The 15,634-nt window shown below is 42.3% G+C and overlaps 1 protein-coding gene across 1 annotated transcript in view; it reads left to right on the top strand.

The window, feature by feature from the left end:
• Positions 1 to 14,991, top strand: part of LOC127622055 (vascular endothelial growth factor receptor 2-like) — a 42,308-nt gene extending 27,317 nt beyond the window's left edge. The window contains exons 17-30 of the mRNA XM_052095966.1: positions 339 to 474; positions 572 to 676; positions 1,752 to 1,865; positions 2,171 to 2,259; positions 2,741 to 2,906; positions 3,409 to 3,500; positions 3,603 to 3,725; positions 3,839 to 3,950; positions 10,316 to 10,415; positions 10,832 to 10,937; positions 11,085 to 11,209; positions 12,993 to 13,077; positions 13,804 to 13,889; positions 14,011 to 14,991. Coding sequence (XP_051951926.1) covers positions 339 to 474; positions 572 to 676; positions 1,752 to 1,865; positions 2,171 to 2,259; positions 2,741 to 2,906; positions 3,409 to 3,500; positions 3,603 to 3,725; positions 3,839 to 3,950; positions 10,316 to 10,415; positions 10,832 to 10,937; positions 11,085 to 11,209; positions 12,993 to 13,077; positions 13,804 to 13,889; positions 14,011 to 14,227 — 1,656 coding nt within the window. The 3' untranslated portion in view covers positions 14,228 to 14,991. The remainder of the gene's footprint in view (positions 1 to 338; positions 475 to 571; positions 677 to 1,751; positions 1,866 to 2,170; positions 2,260 to 2,740; positions 2,907 to 3,408; positions 3,501 to 3,602; positions 3,726 to 3,838; positions 3,951 to 10,315; positions 10,416 to 10,831; positions 10,938 to 11,084; positions 11,210 to 12,992; positions 13,078 to 13,803; positions 13,890 to 14,010) is intronic.
• Positions 14,992 to 15,634: the final 643 nt, after the last annotated feature.

The raw sequence follows: 15,634 nt of genomic DNA, 5'->3' as shown, positions 1-15,634 counted from the left end.
CAAGACTTGTACTGCGCCAATGAAGGAGACCATTTTTTATTTTAAAAAGAAAGTAAAATGGCTAAAACACCTGAGCAGTAACAGAGAGTTAAAGTAACAATTGCAGGTTACCACTTTTTACAGTTTAGATGTGTTGAAAATAGTAATTATGAGCATAAATTCAGGGATGGAGACACAGATTCAAGGAAGATCACTCATTTTCCCTCATATTACACAAGCACACACATACTGGGATACTATCACACAGGAGTCCCCGTGTTCCTCTAAGTGCTTTTCATTTTTTTGTGCTTTCCTTTTCTCTCTAATTTCCCTCCCTTTTTTCTCTCCCTCTCTTGCAGCCTAATAATGTAGAGCTGAAAACTGGCTACCTATCAATCATCCTTGACTCAGATGATATGCCAATGGATGAGCACTGTGAGAGACTGACCTATGATGCAAGCAAGTGGGAGTTTCCGCATGATAGACTGAAACTAGGTGAGACTAAGCCTTGAAACACCTAAAACCTTTCTACAAAAATGTTATTATGCATGTCATGTTTAATGTTCACAAATTTTGGTACACTGTTTTCTAGGGGAGCCGCTGGGCAGAGGAGCATTTGGTCAAGTAGTGGAGGCAACTGCATATGGTATCGAGAAGGCCACCACCTGTACTACAGTAGCAGTGAAGATGCTCAAGGGTATAATGCATCTGATTACTTGGTTTAATTCTTGTGTACATCTGATTTATATGTGTGGCTTATACACGCAATGATTCAAATGACAAATCTTACAGATATATCATCATTTAAAGGGATAGTTCACCAAAAAAAAAATTATTCTCTCATTATTTACTCACCCTCATGCTGTCCCAGATGTACATGACACCGCAGAGCACAAACAAAGATTTTTAGAAGAATATCTTTTTGTCCTTTAAATGCAAGTGAATTGTGACTAGAAAAATGACATAAAGGCCACATAAATGCAATCATAAGACTCCAGTGGTTTAATTAATTTTTTTAATCACATTGTTTTTTCACTTTCACTTTCAGAATTTGACAGAATGTGAAAGTTAAAGTGGAGATTTATAATAAAAAAAGCACTTAAATATTTATCTATTTGTCACCCACACCTATTATATCTCTTCTGCAGAAATTGATGGCCAGGATTATTTTTTGTGGCCTTTATGTGATTTTTGGATCTTCAAAGTTCTGGTCACCATTCACTTGCATTGTAAGGACCAACAGAGCTTAGATATTCTTCTAAAAAATCTATGTTTGTGTTCTGCAGACAAAAGAAAGTCATACACATCAGGAATGGCATGAGGGTGAGTAAATGATGAGATAATAAAACATTTTGGGTGAACTATCCCTTTAGGTCTGTGTCAGTCACAGGTACCAAAACCATTAAGTGCTAAATGAGAGTAAAATTAGCTTTGGAGTCAATAAAACTTCATTACTGACCAATGGCCAGATAATTTTCAAGAAATGTCAACATAAAACAAATTGTTAGAATGATAGCCTGACCCAAATCATGTTTTTAACAAACTTTTGAAACAACAAAGTACAAAACAGCAACAAAACCTATTTTTAATTAAAAATATTTTTAGAAATCACACACAGAATGTTCTGGTATCCTGGCTCAGTGAGAAATATTAATGGCTAGGTCTTAATAGGTATGGAAAAAAGTTTATTTTGGGCCCTGGTCATACTTTACCTGTAGATCCTTACTTCACGTTGTAACACATCTGGCTGCAATATTCTCCAACTCCAACAGAGGGTGCTACCTCCAGTGAGTTCCGTGCTCTGATGTCTGAGCTGAAGATTCTGATCCATATTGGTCATCATCTTAATGTGGTCAACCTTCTAGGAGCCTGCACCAAACCAGGGGGTTAGTTTCCCATTTGAGCTCTTTTTCAGTGCTGTAGTTGAAAAGCTCTGAAATATTGACAAAAATGACTTCTCTCTACTCTAAATACTTTTCTGAGAAAGTGGAAACATTCCCTTTCTATCTGAAGTTTTCTGTAGATATGTTCTTTTCAGTAGAATTATTTTGACTGACAAAATTTCACTGTAAAATGTTGTAAGCAACACATGAAAAACACCACAAAGTGATTGCTAGTTGTTGATAAAAACACAATCTTCCTATATTAAAAGCCTTCTTCCTGTCTCTGTCTTTTACTGACTCCTTTATAGGACCCTTGATGGTGATTGTAGAGTACTGTAAACATGGAAACCTCTCCAGCTATTTAAAAAGCAAGCGAGGAGAATACAGTCCCTACAAGGTAAATGCCCATATTCCATTATGACCCTGTCAAAGAGCCTGTAATGTGGTTCCACAGATCTTAGGTCATCATTTTAACAATGCTCTGCCATCCTCTGATGTGGTCACAATTGACTATGATTACATGGACAACAGAGTGGCTTATTGCAAGAATGTAGCATTCCCTTTAACATGCACCCTATAAACTGCATACTCTTTACACCTGTATACATGCGGTTAGGTCAGTAAGTAGCTCTCTCCATAGCAATGTAGTTTCCCCATGATGCTTGTGAAATTAAAAAAATATTTGTAAATTAAGTTGCACGGATTGGTATTTCAGGTGCATGACACCCCTGTGACAAAGTATACCTGGATTAGTGGCTTGATTAGTATTAGTTTATGTAATTCTGACATGTTGGTACTGTTTAACCCTGAAAAACATACTTACTTACCAACTAACCAGACAACAGCTAAAACTGATCTACCTGTGTGCTGTTTCTCAGAGGCACATTTCACGGCCATGCAGGGGGGAAGTACAGCAGGTAGAGGATTTGTGTGAGGGGGATCTGGGTCTGGGAGTCAGCACTCAACTGGACATCTGCGCTGGCACTGCGGTATGCACCAGACTGGGAGAACAGACCACCACTACCCATGTGCAGGATGAGCGAGGTACATTAGACTACTGCTTGTTGGGTACTGGTAGTTACCAGACTCAAACTCAATATAATACTCAAATACTTCAGCTAAAAATGCCTCATTTAATGTTATTAAAAGTTACGGAAACTGCAACACTTAAGCCATACTTAAAAATGTATGTATTTACAATGTAATATATATGTCTTTACTATATGTCTTTGCATTATATAACAATAAATAAAATAAAATAAAACCAAGTGGCATTTATTTAATTTATCTAATTATATTAACACAATTTTCAAGCAAAACATTTCACAAAAATAAGTTTGCTTAGTTTAAAATGATAAATGAAGTTAGTTCTGAGGAACGGTCTAGCATGATTGTTTTCAATGCCACTTGGTTTGATATCTTGTTATCTAATGCAATTAAATTCACAAATTCTAAAGAGTGGCCATCTAAAAGAGTCCAAATATTGTTTAATTAGACTTGTCTGTGCAGTTCAACAACTTAACTTATCATGAATATGTATGTATAGACAGTTCAGACTGGGATCATCTTACAATGGAGGATCTCATCAGCTATAGCTTCCAGGTGGCCAAAGGCATGGAGTTCCTAGCCTCCAGAAAGGTAATACTGAAACACACTACATGCATTGAACTCGTGTATTTTTCATTCATTACAGATAACTAAACTATTACTTCATTTATAATACTGCTTTGTGGTTGGCAGTGCATTCACCGTGACTTGGCAGCTAGAAACATCCTACTATCTGAGAACAACGTGGTGAAAATATGTGATTTTGGTCTGGCCAGAGACGTCTATAAAGACCCTGATTACGTCCGTAAAGGAGATGTGAGGACTGTTGCTACACACAATGACAAAAACTCAATTCATTCCATTTCCTTTGTGAAATACACCAACTTATACTAGAGCAAAGCCTCTCTTTCTCACTCTTTCTTACATAGGTTCGTCTTCCTCTCAAGTGGATGGCTCCAGAGACCATATTTGACCGTGTATACACCACACAAAGTGATGTGTGGTCATTTGGTGTGCTGCTATGGGAGATCTTCTCACTTGGTAATTGTCACGTTCCTCTATTGTCTACCCTGTGTTCTGTGTCTCACTATTCACGTTTGTGTCATGTTTCCTTGTCTGCTCCGTGTTTTCCATTTCACCCGTCACCGTTCACGCTCCATGTCACGTTTTCCTTGTTGTCCGCCCCGTGTGTCACTATCCTTGTCTAAAACTACATTTCCTACAGTTCTCGGCCTCCCTCACTGCCTGCACTCATCATGGTTCTCACCTGTGTCTAATCCAGTCATCACTCCCTGTGTATTTAAGCCCTGCTTTTTGTTCACTCCCTGTTGATTGTTCAATGTTCATGTGTGCACTGCACATGTATGTTCCTGGTTCATGTTCCCGGATGTCAGTCTATTCGTTTGTGGTTTCCCTGCCCTTCGTGAATGTTTTGATGTTATCTCATGTTTTAGTTTCTCGTGTATGTTTTGATGTTATCCCGTGTTTTAGTTCCTTTTTCCCCTCGTGGATCTTTATTTTGTTCCTGTGTTTGTCTGATAATCTTGCTTGTAAATAAAGTACCGCAGTTGGATCCGCACCTCCCGTCTGCCTTGTCCTCACTTCATAACAGAACAATCGACCAAAATGGATCCAGCGGTCCAACAGGCCAACTATCGGCTGCTGTGTTTGAAACAAGGGGACCGACCGGCGGTGTTCCACATTGGCGACTTTCTCAGGCTAGCTAGCGTCTCCGACTTCCCGGACTCGGCCCTGGTGGTCTACTTCAGGGGCAACCTGAACGCCTCGTTGAGGGAGCGGTTGCCACCGGCCACGCACAAGTGGACTCTCTGCAGCTTCGTGGAGATGACCTTGCGGGTCTGCGGCTCACCATTAACCGTGGGCATTGCTGAGAAGGACCCTACCTCGCCATCCACAGTGGAGTCCCTTCAACCACCTCCGGCGGCCCCAGTAACACCAGCCCCACCTGTCAGCGAACCGACCCTCACGCCAGTCACCTTCCATGAGCCAGCGCGGCCCACTTCGTCAGCCCGGAGGAGGGTGAGAAGAAGGGCTTCCGCCTTCCGGCACACGCCTGCCCCGGTCTGCGTGTCAGAGCCCACGCCTACCCCGGTCTGCGAGCCAGAGCCCACGCCTGTCACCGTGAGCGAGCCAGAGCCCACGCCTGTCACGGTGAGCGAGCCTGTGCCCACGTCAGCCACGGTCAGCGAGCCTGAGCCCTTGCCAGCCACGGCCAGCGAGCCTGAAGCCACGCCGACCAGGAACAGTGTACCCACGCATACCACGGTCAACCAGCCAGAACCTGTCAACTCAGAAGTCAGTGAGCCAGTGCCTGTCGCCTCAGAGGTCAATGAACCAGCGCCTGTAGCCTCGACCGTCCCTGAGCCAGCGCCTGTAGCCTCGACCGTCCCTGAGCCAGCGGCTGTAGCCTCGACCGTTCCTGAGCCAGCGCCTGTAGCCTCGACCGTTCCTGAGCCAGCGCCTGTAGCCAGGACCGTCCAAGAGCCAGCAGCCATGACCGTCCAAGGGCCAACGCCTCCCGAGCTTACCAGAGCTCCGCCTCCCGAGCTTTCCAGAGCTCGCCTTCCGAGCTTTCCAGAGCTCCGCCTTCCGAGCCTCCCGAGCTTTCCAGAGCTCCGCCTTCCGAGCTATCCAGAGCTCCGCCTCCCGAGCTTCACAGAGCTCCACCTTCCAAGCCTCCCGAGCTTTCCAGAGCTCCGCCTTCTGAGCTTTCCAGAGCTCCGCCTCCCGAGCTTCCTAGAGCTCCGCCTTCCAAGCCTCCCGAGCTTTCCAGAGCTCCGCCTTCCGAGCTTTCCAGAGCTCCGCCTTCCGAGCCTCCCGAGCTTTCCAGAGCTCCGCCTCCCGAGCTTCCTAGAACTCTGCTTTCCGAGCCTCCCGAGCCTCCCAGGGCTCCGCCTCCCAAGTCTCTTGAGTCTTCCAGGGCTCCTTCTCCCAGGGCTCCGCCTCTCAAGTCTCTCGGGCCTCTCAGGGCTCCGCCTCTCAAGCCTCTCGAGCCTTCCAGGGCTTCGCCTCTTGAGTCTCTCAAACCTCCCAGGGCTCCGCCCCTCAAGTCACTCGAGTCTTCTAGGGCTCCGCCTCTCAAGCCTTCCAGGGCTCCGCCCCCAGAGCCTCTCGAGTCTTCCATGGCCTTTTTTCCCGAGCCTCCTATGGCTCCGCCTCCCGAGCCTCCGGCTCTGCTCCCAGAGACTCCAGAGGCTCCTACGGCTCCGCCTCTCGAGCCTCCTATGGCTCCGCCTCCCAAGCCTCCTACGGCTCTGCTCTCAGAGACTCCAGAGCTTTCTAGGGCTCCACCTCTCGAGCATCCTACGGCTCCACCTCTCGAGCCTCCTACGGCTCCTCTCCCAGAGACTCCCGAGCCTCCTACGGCTCCGCCTCCAGAGACTCCTATGGCTCTGCTCCCAGAGACTCCAGAGCCTTCTACGGCTCCGCCCCTTGAGCCTTCTACAGCTCCGCCCCCTGAGCCTCCTACGGCTCCGTCTCCTGAGCCTCCCTTGGCTCCGCCTCCAGAGCCTTCCAGGCCTCCGCCTCTAGAGCTGCCTATGGCGCCACCGCCCTCAGCTCCATCTCATGAGCCTCCCTCAGCTCCGCCTCCTGAGCTTCCAGAGCCTCCCTCAGCTCTGCCTCCTGAGCCTTCCCCGGCTCCACCTCCTGAACTTTCCTCGGCTCCGCCTCCTGGGCCTGCTTCGGCCTGGCCTTCGGGGCCTCCCTCGGCTTCGTCTCCCGAGCCTCCCTTGGCTTCGTCTCCCGAGCCTCCCTCGGCTCCACCTCCTGAACCTCCCTCGACTCTGCCTCCTGAGCCATCCTCGGCTCCGCCTCCCGAACCTCCCTCGGCTTCGCCTCCCGAGCCTCCCTCGGCTCCGCCTCAGAGGTCCTCCTTGGCTCCGCCGGCCTCCCCAGTGGCCACTCCTCCTCCCAGGCCCCCTGAACCGGCCCTTGCCTTATGGCCAGCCCCGGGCCATCTAAACCTGTCCCTGCCCGGTCAACACCTCCCAGACCACCTAAACCTGTCCCTGCCCGGTCGATACCTCCCTGGCCTCCTAAACCTGTCCCTTTGTCCCCCCAGGGACTGCCTAATTGGCCCCGGGGACTGTCTCATTTCCCTTTGTGCCCCCGTGGACTGCCTAATTGCCCCTTGTGCCCCCATGGACTGCCTAATTGCCCCATGTGCCCCCATGGACTGCCTAATTGCCCCTTGTGCCCCCGTGGACTGCCTAATTGCCCCTTGTGCCCCCATGGACTGCCTAATTGCCCCTTGTGCCCCCGTAGACTGCCTAATTGCACCTTGTGCCCCCATGGACTGCCTAGTTGTCCCTTGTGCCTCCTTGGATGGTCTCTGTGTCCCTTGTTCTCCCTTTCATCATCTGTTTTCCCCCCCGGTCTACCCCCTCACTCCTTGGTAATGTTGTGTTTTTGGTATTTCTGTTTTTTTTTTTTGTTAGGACCGTCTGGAATCCGGTCCTTTTGAGGGGGAGTTATGTCACGTTCCTCTGTTGTCTACCCTGTGTTCTGTGTCTCACTATTCACGTTCATGTCATGTTTCCTTGTCTGCTCCGTGTTTTCCATTTCACCCGTCACCGTTCATGCTCCATGTCACGTTTTCCTTGTTGTCCGCCCCATGTGTCACTGTCCTTGTCTAAAACTACATTTCCCACAATTCTCGGCCTCCCTCACTGCCTGCACTCATCATGGTTCTCACCTGTGTCTAATCCAGTCATCACTCCCTGTGTATTTAAGCCCTGCTTTTTGTTCACTCCCTGTCGATTGTTCAATGTTCATGTGTGCACTGCACATGTATGTTCCTGGTTCATGTTTCCGGATGTCAGTCTATTCGTTCGTGGTTTCCCTGCCCTTCGTGAATATTTTGATGTTATCTCATGTTTTAGTTTCTCGTGTATGTTTTGATGTTATCTCGTGTTTTAGTTCCTTTTTCCCCTCATGGATCTTTATTTTGTTCCTGTGTTTGTCTGATAATCTTGCTTGTAAATAAAGTACCGCAGTTGGATCCGCACCTCCCGTCTGCCTTGTCCTCACTTCATAACAGTAATAAGCCTTGATATGTTATGAATCTCACATAAATAAACTTTAAATGTAAATGAAGCAATTTCACACAAGCAGTGCTGATATTGAGTATAACAGCACGATTGTGAGTGTTATATATTTTTATTAGAGCTTTCAAAATTAGTGCGTCAATGTATGCGATTAATTAAAAAAGTTTACATCGTTAGTTTTTCTTAATTGTGATTAATGAATTAAACGTTAATAAAGCACAAACCAGCAAAAACTCTGGTGGGACTAGGGCGGAACATTTGTCCACCTGGAGTCATTAGACTGATGGGGAAGGCTATTTGTATGTACAGTACAAAGCAAGACTTGTGACAGAAAGTTAATTACCACAGAAGCAGGTCAAGTCATAACTATCATGAAAACGCAGAATGAGATGTTGTCTGTACCGCTGTTCATTTGGAGTTTAAAGAGGTGCTTGATGCTGACGCAAATCATGAACGCAGCTTCATGAGTGCTCTAGAAAAGCGGATAGCAATAGTCCACCAGGCGGATAGTTATTGTGGTGGATGAGAGTTTAAGAGATTTAATCCCCATTGAAATGAATATGCAACCTATGTGAGGAATAGTTCTTTCAATTAGTCAAACTCCCTCTTAAGGCCTGCTAACACCAAATCCATGACATCAAATAAAAAACGATTTTGCCCCTGTACAGTAGGTGGCAGTTGCGGAGCTGTTGTCATACCAGTCTCTTGTCCTAACCCTTCAGATGTTAAGAAATTTATATATTGAATGCTGTTAAAGTATTTAATTACCTAATTAGGCATAACTGCTTCGTTATGTTCTTTACCTGGTGGTGATGCATTTTGAGGATTAATTACTCCGCTGCCTCCTCGTCTGCGACCGCCAATCCGCGCATTTTATCACACGGCTAGTTGAGCATGTTACCGCGGATACGTAGTGTGTGTTGAGACTTCACCCTATTCTCCGCGGCATCTACGCACATCTCACCACGCACCCCACCGACAGCAAGAACCACATTATGGTGACCATGTGGAGGTTAACCCAATGTGACTCTACCCACCCTAGCAACCGGGCCAATTAGTGTCACTCAGCACACCCTGGATTCGAACTTGCAATTCCCCCCTGCCTTTTATTTAATTAAATTGTTGCAATAATTTGTTATTTTATCCTTGCAATAAAAATTGCAGTTTGGTTCTGCAATTCGTTTGTCTAAATTATTGCATATAACAAATCTTTTTAGGAGATATTACCACAAGCTTAGTCCAAATGAATTGCTGGACCTCGCTGCTATTTTTAATGCCATGATAATACAACAGGCACAGTGATATACATATTAAATAATGCACATTTAGACAAAACACCATAAGTAGACTTTCAAAAACAGAATGGTTTTATGTTTGCACTGCAGTATGAAGGGTTCATGAACTGCTACCATTTATTTTTAAGTATATCATTTTTGGGTGTGTATCAGCTGCACGTCCAATGCCGGTATTTGTCAGTTCATTAGTGCCACCATCATGCTGGATTGAGCAGCTGCATCGACTGTCTTCTCTAATTGGTCAGTCAGTTTTCTCCTCAGTCCGAAGAAAAAAAAATAAATTGGAACACTCTGTAAAAAAAACCTTCGGATTGTCGGAGGACGATTTGTCAGACTCAGTATGAAAAGCAGTGTCGGAATCCATTGTTACCATACAAAAGCTTGTTTGGAATGAACATTCGTACCATTCAGGTTTGGTGTGAATAAGCCTTTAGACTTTGGAAAACATTTACTGTTACATGAATTGGTGATATTTTAGTGCATTTCTATCTTTATACTGTGGAAGGTTATTTTTTGGAAAATGTAAATTAAGCATTATATTGTTACATATTGTTTTGTTTTCTTTCCTAAAAAAGGAAATACATGTATTTTGACAAGAAAAGAAGTATATATAGAGTCAAATTTCAGCACTTTCATGTGCTGAAATTTGATATGGATGGCGAGTTGCTCCACTCATAGATGATGATATTTTAATGAACACACTGCAGCGCTCACAGCTTCACAATAATGACTCTTCAGGTCTCACAATACTAATGGTTCAGGACCCAGACTCTCACTCTCACTCTCTCTCACTCTCTCTCTCTCTCTGCCTTCTGCTGGTGGCGTGGGTGGTTTTATCCACTCTCCCCATGCTCACTGGAATTAGAGACAGGTGTTAGTCATAATTTAGCTCAGGTGTAAGTGACCTTACCGCTTTCTCTCTCCGGACGGGCACTTGACCACGCCCCCGCTGCCACACACAGTATTATCACTTACTTTGCAAGATCACCTTCTGTACTTACAGTAGTTGATAGATTCTCATGGCTCATGTCCTTTGGTGCAGGTGCGTCTCCATATCCAGGTGTGTGTATTGATGAGTCTTTCTGCAGGCGACTCAAGGAGGGAACCAGAATGAGAGCTCCAGACTATGCAACACCTGAGATGTAATTATATAGTTCTTTTTACAAGCTTTTAGTGCTAGGATAAATTTGAATATCTATCACAATCAACAGAGACAGTGACAGACAGGGGAATATATCTTGGATCCAGGTCTTTGTAGTCCAGGACCCTGTTTACACCTTATATCAGCACCATTTTTTTCAGTGGTTGCAGAACACAATTATGTTATAAACCCTGCAAATACAAAAGGACTTGCATATTTTCCTTCATAGCAGATGTGGCCCTGTATTAAAGTATATCTACAGTATTAAAGATATTAGATCAAATATTTTAGGAACATCTCTGGTTTTGGAGAATCTTGAAGAACTTACTTTAATTAATGAGGTCAGAGAAGTAGGAACCTATAAAGCTGAAACTAATTTAACCCAGCCTCTTCCATGTCAATATTGAATTCTTCCAGATATCAGACCATGCTGGACTGCTGGCTTGATCGGCCTAAAGACAGGCCAACTTTTACTCAATTAGTTGAGCATCTGGGTAATCTGCTACAGGCTAGCGCTCAACAGGTTAGAATTGACTGCAAGTGTGAGTGTGTGACATATGTATCTATACATAATTAACTGTGTTGTGGCGTTGAGTGTTATTCCATTTGTCAAATGACAAAAATCATATTTGAATCTTTGTATTTAACTAGTATTTGTTGTCTGTTTTAGGATGGAAAGGACTACATCCCATTGACAAACGGAGACATGGAAGAAGAATCTGGAACATCTAATAGAACACCCTACATAGGCAGCACAGAGGCCCACCTCCAGTATGATAATGCTCCACCGCTGGGGTTAGTTTACACTAACTACTCTATAGTTTCAGCTGTTGCTTCACAGAACAAATTTAATACCATTTACACATATTAAGATGCGTTTTGGGTGATCCGATCACAAAAAGTCTGTGCTAAAAATAGGTAGAAACGGGATCTAAAATGTGTTGTAATCAGATCACAAAAAACATATACAGAGGTAGTCAAAAACAAATTTGACAACATCACATTTGTGGTGTAAATGCTAATCCATCCTGATGCATCCCGGACAGCAGTGAATCACCATCCCTCACCTGTCAATCAACCGCTGAGCTATAATAAGAGTTTAAACTTGTCCAGTTATGAGTGGCTTTAAAAGGAAATAGCCATCTGATTGGAAAATTTGAACATACACAACTTCACAAATCCTCTTCGGTGTGTCTGATATTAACATGCAGGGACACAGATGATAAGCACACACATCTGAAGCTCAGGTTAACACAAATACTTCACTAAAACAATGGATGCTCGAAATATTGTGTTTAGACTGAATTTCAAGTGCATCTGGGAGAACTAGCACTCCAGTTTAATTTGTGTTTTCTATGTTTTTATGACTTTTTTGTGGTTTATTATTATGCAGTAGCACACTGACATAGTGATTGATTTGCAGTGGCAAGAAAAAGTATGTGAACCCTTTGGAATTACCTGCTTTTACTATCAAACCAGATCTTATCTGGTCTGATCTTCATCTAAGTTATAATAATGAGTAACCACAATCTGTTTTAACCAATAACACACAAATTATTGTATTTTTTCTTGTACATATTCAATACAAAATTCAAACATTCACAGTGTATGTTGGAAAAAGCATATGAACCCATAGGCTAACCACATCAACAAAAGCTAATTAGAGTCAGGAGTTGGCAAACCTGTCATCCAATTAATGAAACGAGAATGGAGGTGTGGGTTAGAGCTACTTTGACTACACAAACATTTTGAGTTTAATATTCACAAGAAACATCTGCTGATGTGGACCATGCTGTGCAAAAAAGAGATCTCAGAAGACCTACAATCAAGAATTGTTGCTTTGCATGAAGCTGGAAAAGATTACAAAATAATCTTGAAGAACTTATAAATTCATCTGCCCACATTTAGACAAATTGTCTATAATTGGAGATGATTTAGTTCTGTGGATACTCTCCCTAGAAGTGGCTGTCCAGCAAAGATGACTCAAAAGGCACACCACAGAATGCTTAATGAAAAAAAACCCTAGAGCGACAGCTAAAGACTTGAAGGAATCATTGGAACTGGTTAACATCTCTGTTCATTAGTCTACTATACGGAAACCTTTAAACATATGTGTTCAATAAAGACATGAAAGATTATAATTTTTTGTGTGTTGTTATGATAAGCACCTTGTGTTTGTGCATACATGTGACTTTGATGAAGATGAGATCACAGTTTTTGAACAATTTATGCAGAAAACCAGCAAATTCCAAAGGGTTCACAAAATTTGTCTTGCCAATGTATGTTGTCATGAAATCAGAGACCTTCCCCTGAAATCTGAACACCAGTGGTCACTGGAGATGCATTTAAGTGACCACATGTAAACAGCGATGTCTCAACTTACTAGATGTGATCAGATCACCTAAGAGGCATCTTAATACCAGGTGTAAACGGGTCTCAGACATTCCTTTGCCCCAGTTATATGACTTCTCTTGCGTATTTTGTCTACCACGGAACTGACATTTGAGGATAAAATGTGCTTTACCACGCCTTTGTCAAACTAATTTAACAATGGTCCCACCCATTCCTCTCCTGACAGGTTCCCACAGCAGATAGACAGTTGTATAATGCCAATAAGGATGACGACTTTTGAAGACATTCCTCTGGAGCAAAGTGCTGTAATGGTAATTGAGCTCTACATACTACAGCGAGGATCTAAGAATAAACCATATTTATATGCTCATATTTTTATGATTAATGTCCATAGTCTGGTTAAGCCTTTTTTCTGAAGAGAAAATGAATAGCAAAATACAGGCCATGAGTTACAAATATAGACAGCTGTATGGTGTTTCTTTACTTTAATATTTCTTTATAGACCATAATGTTTCTTAGTGTTTATATTGCCTGAAATTCTGATTAATACAGCGATATGCAAACTGTTCTGTTCTGATTTCTAAGCTGATTTCAAGAAACTAGAATAGTCATAATATTTCTAAAATAATATTGTTTGTTTAAAATACATTAAAAACATGAATCTGTTTGAGATTCTGTGACAGCTGAAGACAACAATAATGAACAAGAAAATATATACATTATATTAAACTGTCTGTGAAAAGTGTTTTAGAAAGTAACTTAAATTTTTTATTTTTAATGTCCTTACATTAAGTAATTAATAAAGTAATTTAGAGAAGTAATTAGTAATTTGTAGTGGATTACTATTTTTTAGTAACATACCCAACACTGAATGTTTACATAATCAGAATATGACCAAATTCCAGTGGTTAATATTGGAATATAAAAGTCAATTCAAAAACACTTTCATAAGAAAGGAGAAGCCTTTACATTATTGAGTCCTAGAAATATATATTATGGTAAAAATCACCCATTTTAAATGATCTTCCACCCTACAGAATGGTCACATGGACTGTGGAGTTGGCTTATCACGTGAGCAAATGAAAGTTTTGGATCGCCATGTGCAAAAAACTCCAATTTTCAGGTGAGATGTAGCAACATGAAGCACAGCTTCATCCTGAAGCACAGCTTATACTTGAAACTGTAAAAACCAGGAAAATTTCACAGCCATGTAAACATGTTTTCTTTAATGCTTTCACCCTCAGCCCACTCCTGCGGTGCAAGAGTAAGGAGTCTTTAGCTTCTGAATCGTCCAATCAGACCAGCGACTATCAGTCCGGCTACCACCCCAATGATGCAGAAGTGCCAATATACGCCAATGAGGAAATTATCCTAAAGAGAGACATTTGTAAGAAACCTCCACTGCCCAAGAGATACGACAAATTCACCGCAGATGTCCGTTATAGTGCACCTCCAGTTTAAACTTGTGTTTATAGATGAGCTTCACTCAGTTTTCTCTTTTTCTCTTATTTAGAACTTTAACCACTCAGCCCTTTCATGTTCATTTCATGCAAGTAGTAGACGAGGCAAAGGGTAATTTACTGTCTAAAATGAGTAGGAACATTCAGGGTTCCCATAGTTGTCGAAAAAGTGAAAATATTAGGGCACTTTAAAGGAATAGTTCACCCAAAAATAAAGATTATTTTATCCTGCCTTTATGTGCTTTTTGGACCGTCAAAGTTCTAACCTCCATTCACTTGCATTGAAAGGACCTGAAAAGAGCTAAAAAATTCTTCTAAAATGTTTGCTTATGTTACGCAGAAGAAAGAAAGTCATACACATCTGGAATACCATAAGGTTGAGTAAATTATGAGAGAATTTTCATTTTTTGGGTGAACTATCCCTTTAAAATTAAATGCATTTTTTTTAAATCATGGAAAAATCTTCAAACGTCAAGGAAACGTAACATTTTAGTAGTTATACTTTGATTTAAAACATTTAATCAGCTTGAAATTTCATAAGTGAAGTCATTTTTCATTAAATATTATGTTTTTCCTGCCATTACTCATAATGACTCTGGTATTACAAACACATGCACTGCATAATCCAAAAACAACAAACTATTTAACTGATGCTCAAGCTTTGGTTTGAACTGTTTTTTTATTTTTTATAATACTTAGTTTTTTAAATAGATGTAATTTATTGTGTTAGAAAATACTGTATGTTGTAGTTGTATTCTTCTAATTGGTGAGGGGTGGGGGGTGGGGGGGTAAAAAGCCTTAGCAATACAATCATGTTTACACAGAATGCAAAGCAAGAGTGGTCAAAGTGTGTCCTATTGAACAGGAAATAGCAACTGGAATGTCAATGTGTAAATGTTATAAAACAAAATCATCATCTTTTGCATTGTCTTTAAACGAATGATGGCCTTATTCTCTCACAAGCAACAGACAGCCCATCTAATTATTATTATTACTATTTTATTTTTATTTTTTTAAAGCTTTTTGTCTTGGTTGGCCTTTTCATTGTACAGTTTATGATGAGGGCCATGTCAGTATTTTGCCATTATGAGTATTATTTAGTGACACACACATCAATGTACTTAGCTTTTGTTTTAAATAAACACTTGCCCATCAAAATTTTTATTTTTGTGTTTGCACGCAATGCACGCTAGCCTCTGTGAGCAAGACTTACTTGTTTTCTACTTGTATTTACATTTGAGGTTTCATGCCGTTGTATTTTTGTGTATGTGTGGGTGAGAACAATCAGACCTTAGGAAACAATGCTCACACAGCCTTGGGTGTTGACTTAGGACTGCTGGTCTCAAAATGGCCCAGAATAGCATGCACAACAAGGTCATCAAAGCACAGTGATCTCTGAGGGCTTTTC

The sequence above is a fragment of the Xyrauchen texanus genome, chromosome 28 (genome assembly GCF_025860055.1).
Source record: "Xyrauchen texanus isolate HMW12.3.18 chromosome 28, RBS_HiC_50CHRs, whole genome shotgun sequence".
Lineage (NCBI taxonomy): Eukaryota > Metazoa > Chordata > Actinopteri > Cypriniformes > Catostomidae > Xyrauchen > Xyrauchen texanus.
The sequence above is the reverse complement of the archived record's forward strand: the minus strand, read 5'-3'. Positions and strand labels throughout refer to the sequence as shown.